This window comes from Lonchura striata, chromosome 4 (genome assembly GCF_050655825.1).
Source record: "Lonchura striata isolate lonStrDom1 chromosome 4, ASM5065582v1, whole genome shotgun sequence".
Classification (NCBI taxonomy): domain Eukaryota; kingdom Metazoa; phylum Chordata; class Aves; order Passeriformes; family Estrildidae; genus Lonchura; species Lonchura striata.
This window is the reverse complement of record NC_140706.1, coordinates 64,283,029-64,305,299: the sequence shown is the minus strand read 5'-3', so window position 1 is coordinate 64,305,299 and position 22,271 is coordinate 64,283,029. Positions and strand designations below refer to the sequence as shown.

At 40.1% G+C, this 22,271-nt stretch overlaps 1 protein-coding gene across 4 annotated transcripts; it reads left to right on the top strand.

The window, feature by feature from the left end:
• Positions 1 to 10,004: 10,004 nt before the first annotated feature.
• SCOC (short coiled-coil protein) lies at positions 10,005 to 21,963 on the top strand. Of its 4 annotated transcripts, none has more exons than XM_085578251.1 (4): positions 10,005 to 10,148; positions 18,881 to 18,952; positions 19,053 to 19,136; positions 19,701 to 21,963. In XM_085578251.1, the coding sequence occupies exons 1-4, from the start codon at positions 10,085 to 10,087 to the stop codon at positions 19,841 to 19,843; spliced, it is 363 nt and encodes a 120-aa protein (XP_085434377.1). In that variant the 5' UTR covers positions 10,005 to 10,084; the 3' UTR covers positions 19,844 to 21,963. The 4 variants fall into 4 exon arrangements, with proteins under 4 accessions (XP_085434377.1, XP_085434376.1, XP_021382169.1 ...); XM_085578250.1 differs by having other exon boundaries at positions 18,878 to 18,952; XM_021526494.3 differs by lacking the exon at positions 10,005 to 10,148 and adding an exon at positions 18,142 to 18,189.
• Positions 21,964 to 22,271: the final 308 nt, after the last annotated feature.

Here is a 22,271-nt window from a genome sequence, read left to right as displayed (position 1 = left end):
AATCTTATCTTTTCCCTATGAAAGTATCATTTCATGTTAAGTTGGCCAGTGTAGTGTTTCTAAAAGTAAGGCCAGATTTCCCACCCATGCCTCTCCCCAGGTACTAGGATTTGCCTAAGAAGCTGTGAACCACAGCACAGAGGTGAGTGAAGGGCTTCCAAGTTCCTCCCCATATTTACATTTCAGCTGGGGCACAGACACAGGAAAGCTTCTTGCTGCTCCTTCACCTGCTTCATTTTTTAGCCCATGCCAGGTAATTCCATCGTTAGTCTTGCAACTTCTGAGATCAACTTTTCCATTTGTTGGCTTTTGGTGAGGTTTTTCTTGGTAGCAAACATTGACACAGAATGTACTGTTACTGTTGCACAGACCTTGCAGCTGGTCCTTACTATGTGAGGTATCATTACAAGTCTTAAAATTTTGTCCTGGACTGTCCAAATAATGGTGTATTTCCTCCTATATCTTGGACTGATGCACTTTCATCAACAACATCTTAGTTTTGATGCCCTATATAAAACTAAAATTTGTTTGGGCCCAAAGAGGTGTTAGAAGTATCAATGCCCATGGCTAAAGAGCACAAAGATTAAAACAATCCAAATATTATTCTTTCTGGTTAAACCACTTACAGAGTAGCATTTTTGAATCTTGAAGTTTAGCATTCCAGCCACTCAAACACAACTATAAGAGAGAACACCTCATAACCACTTCCACAGTCTCAAAAAAAGAAAAAAACTTAAAGTTCTAAAAAAAAAAAACCCTTGCCTTGATAAAACATTTTTAGAGCAAAACATGGGAACAAAGTGAGTACTCCACCATTTAAATGCTGTGACTCATGGATTTAGATTTAAAGTACCAAAATTTCTCCTTAATACATTCAGATACTTCACATTTATGTTCAATTTCTGTCACGGTTCACAGATAGCCTTTTAACTTTCATTCCTTATCACAAGTCATGTATTTTAAAAATAAAACCCATGAAGATTCTTACATAATTTCAGTTTGGTCTTTTTTAAGGAAACACCATTTTAAGATTAATGATAAAACTAAGTTCTATGCACAATTCTATTAAAGTCACTGGGAAATAGGCCATTTTGTAGGGGGAAAAAATATGTCCAAGAGACCACTACTTTCTCCAGAAATTGCTTTTATCATATATGAAAACATCTCTCGCTCTGAACAGAGATTTCCTTACTATTGTATTGTTATAAGCACTGTTGATCATCAAGTCCATTAAATGCATTAGTCACATTAAATAATTCATCTCTCCAGACCAGCTTTGGCCACAGATGCCATTCAGCAATAACCCTCCAGGAGATTTGTACTAAAGAAAAGCCAGCATAGCTGCACCTCAAATAGACAACATCCAAAAACAAGCAAGAAACAAATGACTGAGCAAATGTGTTACATGATTGCGTTCCACTGCAGATTCCTCTAGAAACCAGATGTGTGACAACAGGAAACTTGAGATCTGCATGCAAGTGACAATAATATTGAATAAAGTATGGGGCTTTGAAGAAAGAGATATATATACATGGACCTCGTCATTCTTTGACACACACCTTATTCTGCAGAGTGCTCCAAGTGAGGAGCAGCAGCCTGCTTACGTGCTTTTGTCACTTTGCTCAGAGAAAATGACAAATGATATATTTGTTTCAGCTAATAAGTCATCAAGGGCTTGAAAATTCTGCCTGGTACTCTGGACCCAGTCCTCTTCACCAGTTGCATATTACAGGGCTATGAACAAGCCAAAATTCTCCTACACACACAAAAGTACCCAAGACCAGCATATGCAGTTCCCACATGACTCCCTTCTTCAAAGCCTGCAACAACAGCAGGCAGCCCAGTAAGAATATCCAATGAAGTTCAAGCCCAAAGTAGGCAGGATTCAGGCCATGAAGAGATCGCATCTGATTTTGCAGAAAAGGTTTGAAATAGTAAAATGCTTTCTTTATCTGCCCTATTTTGCCTCCTGGTAAGTGATAAGGTTCTGAGAAGAGATGCAGAAGAGCTGGTAGGCTGACACCCTGCAGCACAAGGCACTTACTCAAATCCTGAAACCAGCTCTAATTCTGAGGCCAGCACTGAAATCAATGCTTAAATTACATTGCTGAAGTACTCAAACTGGAGAGCTCAGCACTTAAACTGTGCAGGAAGTTTCTATGGCTGCATTGAGATCCATCCATTTCTGCAATCCTCTTATAAAGTAAAATCTATTACTATTATATGCATTTAATTGTTGGTTAATCAACAATCTTTCTTTGGATTAAGCCTCCCTCACACATTTGGCAATGACAATTTTAATGGCTACACATTTAAAATCTGAAATGTTTTCCATTTATCTGCACTATGGAACAGAAGCAGCGGACAGGTCAGCTGGATACAGACCTGGAGGGGCTTAGGGACACCCAAGAAGAAGGAAGAGTTCCTGTGTTCTGGTCACACTCACTTCAGAAGGATGCTAGTGGTCACATACATTGCCAAAAGCGGAAGGAACACACACCTGGGACAGGGTATTGTTCTGGTTTAGGGCAAATTTGTGAGAAAACCTCCAAAAAGGGCCACCTCCAGAAAGCAAACCCACACAGCCCCTCCCCCCAATTGGTTTGGGAGAGAAGTGGTGGAAAAACCTGTTTATTTAACAGGCAAAGCACTCCCCAGCACAAAAAATGAACAATACCAGGTGACAAAACTCATTTGCTGCTCTGAAGAGATGACAAATTCAGAAAGCCTCTCTGATGGATGGTCACTGTGGTATCAGTCCTTCTGGTGCTGGGAAAGGCTGCTGCCCACAGTAGTCCCCAGTAGGCAAAAAAGTGAGAGCTCTCAGTGTTTTCCCGGGTCCCAGTCCGGAGCAAGTTCAAATGGAACCAAGAAAAGGGAAAGAAAACCAGTCCAGGGAAAACTTGGACTTCCTCAGCTAGCTAAACTAACTAAAAAGCAAAGGAACACAGTGTTCTGCACCCTCTGTGTCCTGCAGACTGTGGGGGAGAGAGCAAGATGATAACAAAACTCTGTGCTTCTTCTTCAGCCTGCCTTCGCTTTTCAGAGCCAGTCTTGAAGGCACAGAACATAATATCCAGCATAAACAGAACAGATGATTTGGGGATACCAGCATCATAACGTCACCCTGGGACAGGTATGCACTGCCCAATGTTCTACATCTCCATATTCCAAAGACATGGAGGAAATATTTAGTATGACTACAGAATAATGAAAGAAAAAATATGCTTTTACACACCCTCTGGTGAGCTAACCAACAATTTCCTAGTGTCTTTAATGAACACAGTGAAATATTATCAGAGATGAAGAAATTACTTGAGGTTTGTTCCTGAATTACTGCCATCTCTAGAATCATAGATCAATGGACTGAAGCAGAAAGGGCTTTCACTCAAAGAGAAGAGCAGATTGATCATTCCAAAGTCCTGGGAAGAATCCTGTTCTGCTGCACACTGCACATATGCTGGGGCACCTAGTTAAGAATGATCATGTATTCAGATGAAAGAAAAAGGAATGGGAAATGGAAAAGCACACACTAGTGAAATATAGATAGGCTCACCCATTGCCCAGTCACTGCCTGGCTTACACAGGAATTAGAATTAAATTTTAAGGAGTATGTGAAGCAGTCTGAAGCAGTAGATTTTAAAATTATTATTATTTTTAATTTAGAAGACAGATGTTCTCTGTGACATTCACATTCTCTGGACAGAGAGACATAATTCTGTCTCTCAGGATTTCTTGGAGAAGCACAAAGAGAAGAAGATAAAACAATCTTTATCTCTGCTCCTTTGTTTTCTCCATGTGGAATGTAGTATGGAGATTGTTTACCTGAAGTGATCGCTTGATTGGATTCTGGTGAACGTTGTTTGGCTTCAATGACCAATCAGATCCAGCTGTGTCTCGGACTCTCAGCAGAGTCAGGAGTTAGGTAAATAAAAAGTATGTAGAATAGTACAGTATCTCATTAAATAATATATTAATGTAAAATAGTATAGTTTTAATAAAGCTATCCTTCAGCCTTCCAATTTGGAGCAGATATCATAATTTCTTCCCTGCATCCAGGGTTCGCCATATTTTTACTATTGTTCTCTATATCTAGAAAGACACAGGACAGGAAATCTGAGAGGGTAGAATGCACAAGTATGAAGAAAAGTGGGTCTATTTTAAGACATACCTAACGGATATTATGAACATGTCACTCATTTTGAGACAGTGGATCCAAGTTTAAAAAAAAAAAAAATTACTCATGCAGAAAAGAACAATATGTATGCATTCATAAAAATCAAATGCAGTAAATCAGAGGATATGAGTACAAGTGGGCAGTTGTGGATGGTTCCATTTTAGATGCAGCTTCAGAAGCAGCATTTGCAAATAACGATGGGCATCTGTATAGCATGAGCAGCTTGAAATGCATCTCAAAATTTGGAAGACAATCTCAGCCACAACTTGGCTTATAAGTACATTAGAGGGTAAGGGATAAGTGAGAAAGGAAGCAGAGGAAGAAAATAAACACCTAGGGCACTTACAAGTAAAATCATAGCTCAGTTTACAGATTAAATTTGTGAATAACACATTTAATAAACTTCTGTTACCACCTTAGGAAACTGTTCTGCAAGTAGGTTACTGTCCCACAGTGTCAGCCTAGCACTGAACATCCTGTGAACTCATTGAAAGAGAAATGGACTGGCAGCTGCCATTTCCTAACAAGGCATGTTTGTTTTAAAAGGCTGTGGTTTATATACAGTGGGAAACTGATATGTTGGATGCATTTTAGAATGTTTTGTGTAAGAAAAATAATTCCAAGTACTGATCTTTGCACAGAGCTTGTTGTCTTACTTGGAAAAAAATAAAAACGAAAGGAATACTTTTGGGTTTGTTTTTAAATGTGCCAACTAGAATCAGAAGAATACACTCCCTAAGAATCTAAAACATAGTTTTCTTACTTCAGAATCTTTTAGTGGCTTACTTACTACAGTCCATTGCTTATATAATACTCATTCACATTTGCAAAACTTGTGTTGAAGTTACAGTCTTGATCAAACCAATGTATAACAAAACCATAACACATTAGGGCTGCTCAGTGCAACCTGATGGAAGATCATCCACTATAACTGCATTGCAACAAGGATCTTACCTACCAACAGTTCTCTGACTCTGTCCCAGTGTTCTCTGAAAGCAACAGTAACTTTCTCTTACTTGAGTGTTTTTCCCACTTAAAAAAATCTCCAAACTTTTATATTATTGATTCACAGAGAGTAACAGAGCAACAGCAAGCACGTCTAGAGGATTACACTTTTGGGACAAGGAGTCAGTGAGCTTTTGCTAAGTGGTGCAGACAGCAAAAATGTCTCTCAACTGACTTAACTTTGAAGCAGAGTTGCTTAAAATTGTTTCCAAAAAGCGCTGCATCTGTGGACTCACAGAGATAAGAAATTAGCACTGTAATAGGAAACAAATGAAGCAGGTGAAGAGGGCTGTTGAATGTTTGGATGTTGTAGCTCAGTTTGTAAATGCAAGGCCAAACCCTAAATAAAGGAGTGGTGTTGAAGTCTGCCTCAGCCATGCTGTTAAGCACTGTTACACTTTTGGTATAAACAGGAGTCATAGCACATGCTGCAGTTTTGCTAAAATCCTCCATAAATTCATACTTAACTCAGAGCCAACTTCCTTTTCAGGTCATTATTAAAACACGTTAATTAGAAAAGAGTTACACAGTACTTACAGGAATGAAAATGCAAACCTACTACCAGGGAGGTTTAGCTATGGTGTTTTAAATCTAAGGATCTACACCCTGCTGTAATTGTGTCCTTGACACAGATCAACCTCAAAATCTTGGGCTTTATTTCAGTACCAAGCTGAAGACATTCCTGGGCATTTATCTATTGCTTTCATGGCCATCAAAACCAGACAGTGATCTGCTGATATGCTTGTTATCAATACCCATCAAAACCAGGCCAGCACATGGCTACATGAATTGATGTTACTGCTATAAAGTCAAACTAAAGGCTCAGGAGCACCTGTAGAAGATGCTGTTCCCATACTTCCCCTACCCTCAACCTTCTCTGCCACTTCCTGACACCTACTTTAAAAGGCAGCCAGACAGCTGCTCAGCATTCCACAACCTCTGCTCAACTTGGTAATGAAGCCCTCAGAAAGATGAACCAATATTTTATAACCAAATTAACTTTTACATTAATGTCCATTACTGCAGTGAAAGTAATTCACTTGTGGAAATAACCAAACTCCTTTTGCTCTGACAGTTAATTCCATTACATAGCTTTCTTTTAAGCTTTTTTCTTTCTCTGTCTGCTGCTGATCCTTTGTGTTCCTCCTTTTAAAAGAAACATGGTGACAGCAAGAAATGGGTACTTGTACTTTAATGTAGCATCTCCTGTCCAAGGGTGTTTTTTTCACCAGTAAAATATTGGGACGCCACCAAAGAAAATGTTTCTTACCATAGCACTCATAGAAACAAGCAAGCCACAGATAATTCTACAGTGCCTTTAAAGTTATAGAACACAGGTACATGTTTAAATATTAAGACTATTTGGGGCAAGAAAGAAACAAGATCACACTGTAGACTCCTTTTAATCTCCATCTCTACATTGGTAAATGAGTCTTCCACAAGCAAGCTGTGTAAATCTCCCAGAAACCTGATTCCCAGGTCCTCACGGGAAGCAAAGGGCTTCTATAAAACAGTCTGGGTCCATGTTGTCTTTGTCTACATACACGGGCAGATACATGCACCCAAAAACACATATCTATACCTTCCCTCTCTCCTTCAGAGGCACTGACTGAGGAAATGAGTCAAACAAGCCATCTGCCAAAGGCTCTTTCACAGGGAGCTTTAATGAGCTCTGAGACACTTGCAGACACTTTTGAGACACTTTTCAGTCTTGGAGTCTTGACTCTGTAGGACAAAACACTCTTCAGGTAACCTGCTCTTTGGTGCCATATAGAGTGGAATGCACTTGGCACAAATTCAAGTGCTTGACTCTATATATTGCAGGGGTTGGTGTATCTCTAGAGACAGCCCAACTCCTCCCTGAATCATATGCTCAGTCACCAGGAGGAAACTTTCTTAGTGACTACTATTAAAACACAGCCTTTGCTCTGCAACACTTCTGCTAATGGCTTTGATCTAGACATGGATAACAGCTTCACAACATCCATATTCACTTGGCTGCTGTGACAAGCTGTCTAGAACCAGCTAATAATTTACATGGAAACTGTATCTACCAGAGGGTACCTGTATGGCCAATATAATAGAACAATATTGATATAGGCTTGAGAAGTTAATTAAACCAGTTGGATGGGGGCTTCACAGTTCTGACAAGGTGCAGCCTTCAGGTTCCACAAGCATACAATTTTTAAAAATTCAGAGGTAACAGATTATATACCTGCATATGGTTTTAGAAATTGAACTTCCAAACTAATTGCTGAAATGCTTCTACCATACCTAACACATCTGTGAACAATAAAAGAAAAAATTAAGACAAAAGATCAGAAAGTTTTCTAGCTTTATCTTCATCATGAGAGCTTTGAAGCATGATGTTGCATCCTGGAAAGAAGAAAAAAAAAAAACCAAACAACTGATCCAGAACCCCTTTGTGATACTCAAGGATACTGGAATGTAGCCAGTAAATCTCTTTACAGAGTATCAAGAATCATAGAACATGATGAGTTGAAAGGGATCTATCAAGATCATCTAGTCCAATCCCTAGCCTGGGGTCAGAGAACCTCAAGACCAATAAGGTAAATTTTGAGCTGGTTCTGATCTGTATGAAACAAAAAATGAGCAACTCAGAGTTCTGAAAATGCAAGTCATACTTGTTTTTCAGTAATGTGTGAAAGCAGCTTTCAATAAGTTCACTGACACCAATAGAAAAGCTTAAATAAAACAAAGCAATTAAAAGAACAGAAGAAAAATCCCAAAAAGTAGCATAAAATTTACAATTTCTGTAAACTGCACCAATTCCAATGCTTGGTGTTTTTAAAGTGCTGAATGGTATCACATCTACTTGATGGTCTAGTAGTGGTGTCCCCCAGGACTTGCTTTTGGGCCCAGTCCAGTTTAATATTTTTATTGATCTGGATGAGGGGTTCAACTGCACCCTCTGTAAGCTCATGGATGACACCAAGTTGGGTGGGAAAGCTGATCTGCAGGAGGGCAGGAAGGCTCTGCAGAGGGATCTGGACAGGCTGGATCAATGGGACAAGGCCAATGGTGTGAGGTTCAACAAGGCCAAGTGCCGGCTCCTGCTCTTGGGCTGCAACAACCCCAGGCAGCAACACAGGGTGGGGCAGAATGGCTGGAGAACTGCCCAGCAGAAAAGGACCTGGGAGTGCTGGCCAACAGCAGCTGAACATGAGCCAGCTGTGCCCAGGTGGCCAAGAAGGCCAGTGGCATCCTGGCCTGGACCAGCAATAGTGTGGCCAGCAGGAGCAGGGCAGTGATTGTCCCCCTGTACTCAGCACAGGTGAGGCCACACCTCGAGTGCTGTGTCCAGCTCTGGGCCCCTCACTGCAGGAAAGATGCTGAGGTGCTGCAGCGTGTCCAGAGAAGGACAATGGAGCTGGGAAGGGTCTGAGGGAGCACAGGTCCTGTGAGAGGCAGCTGAGGGAGCTGGGCATGTTTCTCTTGGAGAAAAGGAGGCTTAGGGGGGACCTTATCATTCTCTCAAATTCTCTGACAAGGTTGTGGCCAGATGGGGATTCAGCCTCTTGTTCCAGTCAACAAGCAACAGGATAGGATGAAATGGCCTCAAGCAGCACCACAGAATGTTCGAGCTGGACATCAGGAAGAATTTCTTCATAGAAAGGGCTTTTTAAGTTGACTGCCCAGGGAGGTGATGAAGTCACCATGCCTGAAAGCGTTCAAGAGACAACTGGATGTGACACTCATTGCCATAGTCTGGTTCACACAGTGGTGATCAGTCAAAGGTTGGACTTGATGATCTCGGAGGTCTTTTCCAGCCTAATTAATTCAGTGATTCTGTGTCTTATACCTTTATGTCCTACAAAGGTACATGCATTTTCTTTGTACATAGAAGCTGTCTCAGGAGTCCAAGATTATATCCTAAAGTGTGAAAGGCAAACTGTAAATTCAGAGAATTCTCATTCAATAGTTGGTCAGTGCTTCACAAAACTAGGACTTTAGAAAGGCTCTGAATTCCAATTAGGGAAAAAAAGTATTTGTCAACACCCTTAATTTACAGTCTTTTTCTGAATATGAAATTTAAAAAAATAAAGGACAGGTAGATTCTGAACATACAACACCCTGAAAACAGTGATTCCACTATTCTGTCTTCAATCAAGGCATTTTATATTTTCAAATTAATTGCAAGAAAAAACATAGTGTTGCATGACTGCAAACAAAAAATTCTTAAAGTAAGTTGTTTGAGGTGAATTTTTAATTTGTATGTTCAAACTATGTCCAGCATTCTTTAAGAAGCAAAACAAGATGACTAAAGTGCAGTTTTCTTTAAACTTGGTTTCTCTTCCTTACTCTTGTCTTCTACCACAGAACATCTGACACTCACGTATATACCTTCACTTTTTCACATTACCTAATTGGTTTTGATGAAGCCATTTCACATAAATAAAATCACTCACATTCCTAAGTATTTGAAGATTGTATTTTAAAATTGTTGCTTCCAGGTCTGTCCATTGCATTTTCAGGGACTGTAAGCAACATTTCTTGAACACTAAGTTACTTTTGCTCTTTTCTCTATCAAAAACCTCTCCAAGAAAATCCTTGTGCAGAAATAAAGGACAATGATAACAAAAAGCCAGCCAGGATGGATACAATTCTGTTATAGAAAGAACTTGTAATAGCAGTGTTTGTTCAGCATTTGTTTGTCTCACAAAGCAGTGAGAAGTCAGAAACCTTCCAGCTGAACGATTTCCGCAAAAGAGCTCAAGGTTCAGAGGAGAGGCACACAGAGCAAGACGTGTGCAGCTGCCAATAACACCTGCGCTGGACTCATTAAAGATTTAACCAGAGAAGTCACGTGTGCACTTACAAATGGCTGACAACTGCCATGCTTAACACACATCTCAAAAACTTTGGGAAAAAGGCAGAAAAATGGAGTTACCTTTGGACGAGGAGGATGGCATGTTTACCAGCATTTCTTTGGCAGATGATTCAGGTAAGAGACTGCAGTACTCTACACTACAATGCAAATTCCATGGGCTGAATAACAGCACTGTGGGAGCAGGCATATTTGTCCTGATTACCAGGTACAAGGTATTTTTAGCAAATTCACCCAAGCAAACTTTTTTTAGTTGAGTGGTTTGAATAAGCCTTGTGATGAGCTAAGAATAGAGGGTTTGGGGGGTATGGAAGTTACCAGTTTTCATATATTAGCACATGATAATATACACTCATCATCTGCGCACATATCTGTCTCTCTTTCACTGGTTAAAGAGACACTGTTATAGAAATATTTACTCTGTAGTGACTACTATCAAATAAAATACAGATAATGATGCATACTGAATAATAAACCTCTGACATACTACAGTGAAAACACACAAGAAATTATGCAAGTTAATTGGTAAGGGAAATGTGGTGATATTTTAAATCCCCACTATTAAGCATTTAATTGTTTTACAAGAAACTGCAAAAGCAAAGATTGCCTGCCCCTCCACCCTCCCCCTCTCCACTTATGGAATAAAAATTACTTGGAAGGGGAAGTAGGAGAGTCCTACATAGTGGAAAAATGAAGCGAGTTAATATGAATTAATAATAAATTATTTAGAAAGGTCTGGCTGGAGTATCAACTTGATTATGTAAGCATGGCTGCCAAAGAGCTGTGCTAATTCACACTACTAGGGATCTGGAGGGCTTTTTTTTGAGTAATACAAATCCTTCCCATTTTTTTTTTCTTTTTTATTTTATAAAGAATGTTATTGTGCATGCTGCATTTACCTCGTGTATTTAAAAAAAAAACAAATTCCACAAAGTTAATCTTATTTTTAGAACATAATTTTCTATTAGCGATTCCATATTAGTGTGATGGGGCTGAGCTGGATGCTTGAATGCTTGTACAACATATAGGGCTACTGACACCAAGATGTGGTTGGCCCAAACTATTCTCAAGAAGACAATTTGTCAGAGCTTGGTTCAAGCTGTACAATAATGAAGGCTTCTCCTGACAATGAATCGCATTCTTTTCCTGTAGCAGGGAGTAGGAGAGTAGAGAAAAGGTATCTTGTAGGACACAGTTTTGTGACCTGCTGCACAGCTGGTAACATAGCAAGAACAGATGGGGGGCAGCATTCAGTGACAAGTTCATCTTGTCTTTGCACAGCATCCAGAAGCTGAGTTAGGGATGACACCATAACACTGGATGGGTTTCAATCTGCTCTGTCTCACAGTGGGGTGTTTCTACCATATGGCTTTCTTATTCTTTCATGAGATGTCAAGTTTCTTTCTTCAGAAGGCAAAATACCCACCAGCCTCCTTTCCTGCTCTAACCTCAGCACCCTGCAGCTTGGAAAACATTAATACCCAAGAGAAGATAGAGCAAGGTTAGAAACCCTCTTATCCAAGTACCAACTGCCAGTGGGTTTTCAAGTCAATCTTGGTATTTGGGGCTTGATATGCAAAGCTAAGCCCTGACAGATGTCACTGCTATAAGAGAGATCTCCTCAGCAACACAGCAAATAGGACTATACTGCACCTCAGAAACTGAGCACTTCAAATCTGCTGGACTCTTGACTGGAGCAGAACACCCAGGGTCAGAGAAAACTCATGTTCACAATACAGAGGCTTCTTTATTAAAGATCTGCTACCAATATTACAGTATTTCCCTGGTAGTGAAGAGGTGGGGACTGCCAGTCCAATAGTAGAAGTAAAATCAGAATAACTGAAAATAAGTGACATTTTCAGGCAAGCTTATAGCTTGAAGGCACAGAGGGTAAATATAGTAAGATTCACAGTGAACATGATAACCCTGATCTATTTCTTCTGGCAACACCTGGAGGTTAGAAAGCATAAGAAAACTCCTAACCTATAACAGGAGGAGACTATGATATACTTTGCAGGAAACAGTCTTCTTTAACTCTCCCAGCAGAAGTTAAGACTAATTACAGTAACTCTGGGGCATTGAAGCTAACAAAGACAGTGAGCCTTATGGCTCTAACAGAAAAGACTGGAGAATAACATAAATTCCAGTAGAGCAGGGAACCTAAAAGTCTATGCAGCAAGAGAGAGAAAAAGATTCCTTAGGATGGACAAGAGCAAGTTTGAGCAAGGAGTAAGGAAACTACATGCAAGTGTTCCTTAATTAATGTCTTGAAAAGATTAATGTCTTGAAAAGACATGTGTTTGCTAAGGAAGGCAGGAGCCTCCCTTGAAATGGAAAATGCCCATTTCTGTGGCAGCATTCGTAGTCTCTGGGGCCGTGTCAGGTTTGGGGGCAGCATCCCTGTTCTCTGGGGTAGGTTATCCAAGTCAATCTTCCCTTATCTCTGAATGATAGATAGAACAGGCATATCAGCAACAACAACCACTGTACGATATAATTTGCATTTAGAGAAGGTTTGAACCCTTCAAAAACTGGTGAGGTAGACCCAAAGATCTGTATGAAGGGTTGGGAGAAAATTTCCCCTGGGGTAATTTCCTCACAGTAGGTACCATTATGAAAGTAACACCAAAACCACACAGTTAGTGTGTGATAGCTCTGAATCTATGTGCCTGCCTTCCAGAGGTAGTTAAAAATCCATTCATTCCTCACCTTATTAACTCATAAAGCAAAATAGGTAACAGCCACAGCAGCTTTAGTTATAGGAAACATATTTAGATAAGGGCCTGCAAATGGGAGAAATTTAGCCATGAGCATGTGCCACCCAAACTAGGGTAAGTTAGACAACATGGTGACACCTAGCAAGGCTTCTGTATCCAGCACACAAAAAAATTAGGTCACTCAAGAACTGTTATTCCTTTTTTCACCCTTTTCTCTCTATGCCCTCGGGCCCCATATTGGGCACCAAAATCTGTCTTGGTTTTTAAAGACAGTTGTCTGCTAAAAAAGTCAGGAGACCCTCTTGAAATGGAAAATGTACACCCCCTCCCTCTGAACTGTCACAATTTTGAAATTAAGGGGCTCTCAGGCAAACATATGGGAATAGGAATAACAGTTCCTTACTAGAAAGATTAAAATACAAATGCAATAGTATGAGAAAACCACTGACAGAGTCCAAATACAAACTGACACCCTGTGGGTCAGGGTGGTGGCAGCATCCCATTAAATGGTGGCTGCAGTGCTCCTGCAGTGCCAGCTGTGCTTCTGCTGGAGCAGGGATCCTGTAGAAAGGTGGAGTTTTCTTCTGAAGGCCCAGAGGTGGTGTAGATGGGCCTGGTCTTCCTCTGGGAATCCAGCAGAAAAGAAAGCTGCTCCTCTGGAAATCCAGTAGGAAAAGGCTGTCTGTGGTTTTCCACATCGCCAGTTATATCCAGGTAGGATTGCTTGGCTCCTCCCCCTGGGTGGAGCATCTCCCAGTGGGATGATGTAATTTTATCAGTCACACAGTGAGACTCACTGGCCCATTAACAGAAGGTATTTCCCAGAGGGAGGATTGGTTGTGGAAGAGATAAAGCAAACTGCTCCACCTGGTTTTAACAGGTGGCCCATTTAATAGGATAACTGCCCCACCTCTAACAGATAGCAATAGTATACACATCTTGCATTTGCAACCTAAGACAAAATTAAAATATTAAAATATTAAAATATTAAAAAGACAAAAATGAAATACTAAAATAATTTAAAGGCTCACAAAGGTGCACTGGTTTTAGTGAACTTAAGCACATTTTTAACTGCATAAGGTTTTCCCCCATTTCTTAAAACATACTGGAAAAATACTAAACAGGCAAAGTAGAAAAACATACTATATATGTACAATCTGAACGATAATCAGAATACAGCCTTCATATCAAAGTTTCTGTAGTACAGTGAAAAGCCATTGTGTCAAAGCAACAGGGGCTACTGAGCCTTCTCAACCAAGCACAAGCCATGAATATTTAATAGCTATTGCTCTTTCAAAACAGCAGTGTCTTTCTATTTGTTAAGTATGGTATTTAAGGTATTTAAATATACTTCCTTTTAAATGGAGACAAACACAAAATGGTAGCAAGACAGAAACTTTCTGGAAAGTATTTTAATAGCAATATTAACAGCACATGAAATCAAGCAAAACATGTGAAAATATTTTCACTTTTAATGAAAGAAATATCTTTAAATTTAGAAACTCAAAGTGCTAGATGAAGTTCCCTCAAAAAATGATCAACCCAAACAAAAGCAGAGAGGAAATCAAACCAAAAGTGAAACAAAACAGTGAAATGTTGTCCAACATCTGCAAAATCTTCTGTACTGTACTTCCAATCAATGTTGAATAAGCAGATCAGGGTCCTCTTTACTCATTGAAGAGTACCTAGAAACTATCTTACTCTTTTTTCAAATAGGCTTTACAGAAAGCCAACATTAGTGACTGCATTTCTCATGTAAACCCATCCTTTTAAAAACAGTTACCAACCCTTAACTTATAGAAAGACAAAGCAGTTTTTAATCTAATAAAGTTACCAGTAAAGCTTTATGTAAACTTGCTAAATAGCCTTCCAAAGACTGGTGGCAAACCTATAGCTGATGGTTACAAGGAGAATCAAAGAGTTAAGAGGATAATGTTATGTAATACAGGTTGGTATTCACAGCTCAAAGCTGCAAAGAGTTCAGTTCCCTAGTCTATTTGAAAATGCATTTTTGTGAAGTCAGTAGAAATGAGAACTTTTGCACTCATGCTCAATCTTGCATGATAGGCTACAGCTATATGTTGGCTATATATCTGTATGTAGCTATATGAAGGCAGGCCTCTTCAGGGATAAAAAGAAATTACTACTTCTTGAGGCTTGCTTTTTGTAGACTTTCTGAAGAGACAGCATTTTTTCATTCCAACTGTATGCTCACAGGTTACATCATCTAATGAGGTCCCATTCTCACTCAGACCTAAGGCAAAACCAAGACATACATGATAAGTAAGGACATAGATGAGTCAGAACAATGTAAGTCAAAGTATTTGCTCATTTTGTATAAATTGATTTAATTGGAAAAAGCACAGTCTAAGAAGTACTCAAATTCTGCATTTAGCAGAAGACCCAGTTGCAAATTTGCTCAAGAATATGCACTAGGCGACAAAAGCTTTTTGAGGTTACTCTGAAAGAGTAATAAGAATTGCAGAGAATTTGGTGTAAAGCAAATTACATGAAAAAAAAAAAAAAAAAAAACCAAACTCCTCAGAGTCTGTTATTTCTGCAAAGAAACAAAAGAATGAAGATTTGATGTAAAATGTCTTGAGAGTTAGCAATGCATGGAAAAAGACTTAAGCCACTTGTCTTCCTTTCTGTCTTCTTCTTTGTGGCAATAATTAGTCAGAGGAGCAAACAGTATAGTTCAAATAGCAAAGTCATGTCAGCAATAGGTACAATGCCTTCCTCTGTTAGTGAAGAAAAGGATACATTTCTATTGTAGTGGTGAACAGTGAAGTCTCTGTCATCAGTCAGCTTGTGCAGGCGCCTCTGCTGCCTGGAATGTTGCCAGAAGGGAAGTCAGAGGCTTGTTGGTTTGCACTGTGTGCCATGGGAAAAAACAGGATGTAAAAGACAGTTTTAAAAATAAAATGTCTGAAAATGTTTGTCATTAGCAGCAATGACTGAGAGTCTGAGTGCAGAACAATAAAATACTCTCAGTTTGTAACTTTACCTGTATATAAATTCAGGTAAACTATTAATGATGCATTTTATCCTAGGGAGGTTGTTTTATTTCAAGAAAAAAAATGCTCTTTCAGTAAAACTGAATAAATTGATTCCTTTTGCCAGTGACATCAGCTACTTTTAGAAACTCTAACCAGAACTTAGGATACAAGTAAGTACAGATATCTGCATTTCTAAACTGAAATTTGTTCCTATAAATTTAATATAATGGCAATATCATGAATGCCTCCTCTGATTTGACCAAATGCCTTAGAAAATAGTCTGGAACACTGCCTGGGGTTTTTGTGACCCAAGTGCAGGACCTGTCAGATCAACACTCCTACCCAGCTTGGTGTCATAATATGCATAGGTGCCTATTACGCATCCTGGGACACATTCTGTGTTATAAAAGGAATCTGATTGTTTGGGATACTTCCTAAGTCCCTAAAGCTTTAAAGTGAACAAAAATTTTAACTTATATTACACAGTGCAAGACAGGTAAAGGAGGTAAGGAATTTTAAAAGGCAGTAGATAAATCACGAGATATGTTCAAGCTTCTGGTTTCTTCGTTGATTTCTCATACAAGAATACTTTGGGCTGTGGACCTTTATTCTGTGATGTATTTGGTTTGGGCATTTTTGCATTTGTGTTTTGAGTGTGTGTGGTTTTTGGTGTTTGTTTAAAAATAGTGATGTACTGGATATTTAGGATTCTGGAGTTGCCTTCTTTGTGCTGGAGAACAGGAAGTGCAAGCCTTTTTAAGGGAACACAGGATGATGTAGACATTCTCTCTGTGGAATTTGCACTCAGCAGTATCAATCCAAACCTTTTGGTCCATCCAATGCTAACCTCATAACACAACACTCTGTAGATCAGAAATGTCATCTACTCTCTGCTGATAACCCCTCTGCAATGCCAACAGTGGAAGCTCAGAACAACAGCTTTCTCTATAGGAAAACAAACAAACAAACAAACAAACAAACTCTCACAGAGGTTGACTTCTGAAAAGCTGTTCATCCTGGTGCTCATGCTCAGAGCTCAGAATCAAAAGAAAGCACAACCAGGCAAAGTAGAATGAACCCCAACGGTACAATACTGAAAAGGAAACAAGAGGTAAACCAGCAGCTCATGAAATAACTACTGGTTTAGCTACAACAGCACAGGAGCCAATATGTCTGGTTTCCATTCTGTCCTGTAATTTAACATCAAGGATTTCCCCTTTTTGCTTATTTTGGGACAGTTTTGATAATAATCTCCAAATGTAAGGCAGCAAGAAAAGTGGAATTTCTGCAGCAGAGAGGTGCATTTCCTCAAGATCAGCCCACAATAATTTTCCCCCCTCTCACAGTATAAAAACACAGCATGTTCTTCACCAGATAAGCAAGCTCTCCATCCATTTGTACACACCTGGAGAATCTGGCAGTATTTTTTCCCCTGCCAATGCAAGTGCTGGAGATTGTCTCATTAGAAAGAATTAGGAGAACCTGCTGATTGCCAGGTTTGCCAGTGCAGCAAGCAAGATCAAAACAGTGCAAGCATCTGGCATTTAAAAAAAAAGCAATCAAGGAAACTTTCCAAGAAGCTCCTAAAGCCCAGCCACCACCTGAGAGGGCTGCTTGAAAGAAATAAGGAGGATTGCTGTGTTGAAAATGCCCTTTGTATAGATGTTTAAGTAAAGTAGGTAAAGGAACTAGAGACAGGTTCATTTTCCAGTATAGATGGATAGCAGGACTCTAATTGCAGTACATTTTCAGACTTTGAATAGCATTCAGTCTAATCTGAACTTATATGATTGTAAGGTTAAAAAAAGTAATTGACACAATAATAATAGTGTTGAGGCAGCCAGAAGATGATAGATATACACTTTCTGAAGTGTACTTAAAATACAGTAGAGGGCTCACTTCCCAAATGCCTTTATCTTCTTGAGTGCCTGCACAGCACTGATTTATTTACAACTAGATACATTACTGCAATTTACAGATACAATATTAATGTATTTCACTGCAACATATGGTTCAAACTACGTCGTACTACAAGTTATGCAGTGCAGTCACTTCAGTGAAGCCACCAAAATTAGCTCAGGTCATGAATGTTGTTAATTCCTTTCCTGTGGCTGTAACATCAAAGCGAGGACCCTGCACAGCGTGTTCTGAAAGGGTTATTCCCTGCAGAGAGCCAGGGGAAGAACAGTGACACAGGAGCGTTGTTTGGAAGCTACTGAGCCATCAGATGAGAGCACCTCGGTGCAGTTACCGAGGTTCTCACACTCGCCACTGGCGGGACGTGCCGGGAGGGGCGGGCTCGGCCGCAGGAGCCCGTCGCGGAGCGGGGAGGGCAGGGCGGCGGCGCTCCCGCCCTCAGCGCCCGCCCGCCCCGCGCAGGCGCGCTGGCAGCACAGAGCGGGCCGGGCCGGGGACAGCCCGCGGGAGGCGGCAGCGCGGCAGGTGCGGGGCAGGAGCGGGGCAGGAGCGGGGCGGCCGGGAGGGGCGCGGGGCCCACCCGGGCTGGGAGTGCGGGGTGGGGTGTGTGGGCAAGGCCGGGCAGCGCCGGCCGGGTGCTGCGGGGACGCCCCTGTGCGCTGCTGCCAGCCCCCGGCCGGCGCTGCCCGCTCTGCGGGTGCTGCTGTCCCGCACCTGCCCCGCAGCTCCAGGCGGGGATGCGAACGGGCGGCGGGGGGGATGCGAGCACCCCCGTCTCGCAGGCCCGTGCACTGGCCAGGGGTGGCTGGGGGTGGGGAGGAACAATGCAGAACCATTCCGCCTCGGCCTTCAGGAATAGCCATTTCTAGAATAACCCTTTTTAGAATAACCCTTTTTAGAATAACCCTTTCTAGAATGACCCATTCCAGAATGATCACAGCTGAGAGGGAGGCGATTACATCATTGAAACGGTGATATTTCATGCTTTTCAGTAATCTAGATCAGTTATTTTTGTAAACAGGCGTAGTTACTCAACGAACCATAGGTATGTATGGCATGAGGCCTAGGAAAAATAATTAAAGAATGGTGAAAAAGGTTGCTTTGCCTTAGGGTAAAGCACTGACCCTTCAGAATTTGAAAAATACATCTACAATTCAAACATAATGAATGTTCTAATAATTGCTGCCTCCCTTGTTTTTTGTTTTTCTTTAAGCAGAGTACCGCTCAAGAAAACTCTCTTCAAAACTGCAAAGAGCTCCTACCACAATGATGAATGCCGATCTGGATGGTATAAATTCTTAATGTTCTTGTTCTTCATTGTTATTCTATTTAGTATAATTTCTAACTGCTAACAGAGGTTGCATTAAAACTCTCGTGTTTTATTGCAGCTGTTGAGGCTGAGAATCAGGTGGAATTAGAAGAGAAAACACGGCTTATTAATCAAGTTTTGGAACTGCAGCACACGCTTGAAGGTTAGCAGCTTGACATACCAGATTTTTTCAAGTACATAGTAATAAGCAAAAGAAGAGAACCTGACTGTTCTGCCCTTAGTCACAGTGTCCAGAAGAATGTCACTTAATCAAGCTGAAGGTACAAAATCAGGGTCTTGGAAATAGTATTTTTCTTCAGGTTTATGCAACATTACGTTTGCTTGACCTTGGTAATACACAGCAAGTAGAATGGGCGATACAGCTAATATGTCTATGCTTATTAGAAGACACACATCTGAGGCTGCTCATCACTGAACTGTTTTCAAGAAATTTAGCTTGCAATAGCTTAATTCAAAAATTCAAGAAAGTAATGAACTTACAGACCAGCAGTAAGCTTAACAAGTTTGTCAAAACACTGTACTACAAAATAATAGAGGAAAAATGGCCTTTAGGTAAAACATAAGTAGGAGAACATTTTATAACATAACACCCTATGGTAATGTTTTCTGGATTAAAGGTGTGACTAGTCTGCTGTAGGCCCATAGAACATATTCATTATTGTATGCAATAGTATCTAATATTTTTCTTGTAATATCACATTCGCAGATCTCTCAGCACGAGTAGATGCTGTTAAGGAAGAAAACTTGAAACTGAAATCAGAAAACCAAGTTCTTGGACAGTATATAGAAAATCTGATGTCAGCATCTAGTGTTTTCCAAACAACTGACACAAAAAGCAAAAGGAAGTAAGAGTTGATTCACAGATTATGTCATTGTATTGCTGCTGGGGGGTTTTTTGTTTCCTTTTAACTGGCATAGGCTACATAAGCTAAAATACTTTAGTTTGTGGCTTACTGGATTCTCAAAGATTATAGACTTCGGTAGTATACTGAATTAAGAGCATTATCATGAACAGGAGAAAGAAGACTGTTTATTAAGATTGAGCAATGTGCAAATGTAGTGTAGATAATTACAAAATCTTTGTATTTAAAAATGACCATATCTTGTAAAAAAGATTAGTTTGTCAGGTTAAACAAAGGCCTGTTGGTACTCTGAGGTCTTAGGGTAGATTTCTTGACTATATTGTGTTACAGTATTGTGTTGAAACCCCATTTGATAAAAATATTCAAAAGTTTATTGCATCACATTTTTGCACCTGAGATGTATTTACTGCATAGTACTGTTCATAGTTCTGCAAAACAAAACAAAAACCTATAAACCAGTTAAGCATTTCTGTGAAGTAGGAACAGGATGACATTTTTTGCAGGGCTTACTTACAGAAAAACACCTCAGATGTTTTGGGAAGGGGGAAGGTAAGAGGAGCAACAAGGGTAAGCAACTTATCAGGGAAGTAGCAAGCTGATGCGGTATCAGATGTAATATGTACACTTGCAACTATTGCTACTTTCCCATTTCCCTGAAGAATGCCCGGGCACATCATCACAATGTATGATCTTCCTGAAGTCGTGTTGTGTGATGAAAAGTTAAGTAAGAACCTGAGTGATAAACTTTGCAGAAAGAGGTCAGCAATGCTCCTCATGCTCGTGAACAGCCTGCAGTGAGGAACTGAGAACAAGTCTTTCTCTTCCTGCCCTTTACTTTCCTCCTGCAATGCCAAACTTGTCTTTGCTTCAGGCCTCAGGGCAGCTGTTTTCCTGCCTTACAGCCTATACTTGTGATGTGCTTCTTGAGGCACTGCATAGAAACATCTAAGGCAGAAGGATGCAGTGGAACAAAGGTAGATTTTGCCTCTCAAAATTGTGCTGCTCTCAGCAATGCCTATTATTAAGGTGCTGTTTTTTTCCTGTCTCAGATGTTAGGTTTTGTAGGGGAGCTCAGCCCAGATTATGCATCTGAGAACTTCCCACAGAGGCAGCATATCCAGCATAATCAGTATTAAGGGAGAGCAGAAGCTGAAATATAAACAAGTATGTAAATTTCAGCAGTACTTAATTGCATCTGTTTCATCTTGCCCTACAACAGCACTGCATATTTACTCATGGATGTTGGCTAGGACTGAGTTGTCGCTTGAGTAATGAAGCCATTTTACTTGACCTTTTAAAAGGAAATCACTACTTCAAGGATCTCTCTCAAGCATGGTGTGAATGAGTCAGTGTAATAGAATAATAAATCCCTCTCAAATCCCAGGTTTCTTAGCAGCTAGGTACTGCTATGTCTCAAGAGTAAGTTGACATTGTGAGGTTTCCCCCTCCCAAAGGTGCGGTTTCACCTTTCTCCACATTTAAAATGGTTGTACAATGCTCACCGGAATCAAAAGACACTAAACAAAAGTCAAAAGACTGCAAACAAAGCACTAATAGTACAGTCTTGAGGGCTGTTTACAAGTCTGGGTCAAGAAACTCGATGAAAAATGGATAACACCATTTGTGTCATGGGATCATTGTCAACACCTAAAATTAATTCTAATCTTAGAATACTTACTCACATTACTGCAACTCTAAATTAATCTTAAGAATTGCTAGCAGGTAGAGTAGATCACATGGCTAGTCCAGAATTTGAGCATTAAAGGAAGAAAAATCACAGCAAGCAGTTGACTTCTAAAGATTGCATTACAGCCATCGTAGCTTTAAAACCATGTCACTGCCATCTCCATCTGCACGGTAGATCACCTGGTAACACAGCATGCGCTTGATAGACTTCAGCAATTCCCAATATAAGGTAATTTTAAAATCATGGTTTTGTATTGTAGATTGGATAGTGGTATTTTATCCATCAGTGTATATACAGCAGTTATTTCATCTCCATGCCATTTTGCATCCCACAACTGTGGCCTTCATTTAACTTACGAACATTTTAAAGATGTTGTATTTCTGACTTTACACCAAATAAAAACTTTTCATTTGTCTCAATTAGTTTGGTTTAACATTTGTAAACCCTAAAACTTCTCGTAACTATCTGTAGTCAAAAGGTGAAAAAGAGTAGGGTTAGTAATCCTCTTAAAGGTTTTCACATAGCTGGATTGTCTGAAAAACTAGATGTAATTGAGATTAAACCCGAGTTAATGAATCTAGTCTTAACAAAGCTTCAGTTCCTGACTCACTTCTATTTTCAGTCATCCATCTTAAATTTCTGTGTACTTTTCTGTTCTTGCTAAAGTAAAAGGATGCTAGACTGCATGCACTGTTGTAAAAAAACTGAAACTTACTGTTTTCCATCT

What these genes read in the sequence shown, in the direction of transcription:
- SCOC (XM_085578250.1), top strand. Translation starts at nt 10,085, where the DNA reads ATGGAGTTACCTTTGGACGAGGAGGATGGCATGTTTACCAGCATTTCT. An exon ending in TTCTTTGGCAGATGATTCAG is followed by an intron (nt 10,149 to 18,877) that starts GTAAGAGACTGC and finishes TTTTTCTTTAAG; the next exon opens with CAGAGTACCGCTCAAGAAAA. An exon ending in GATGAATGCCGATCTGGATG is followed by an intron (nt 18,953 to 19,052) that starts GTATAAATTCTT and finishes GTTTTATTGCAG; the next exon opens with CTGTTGAGGCTGAGAATCAG.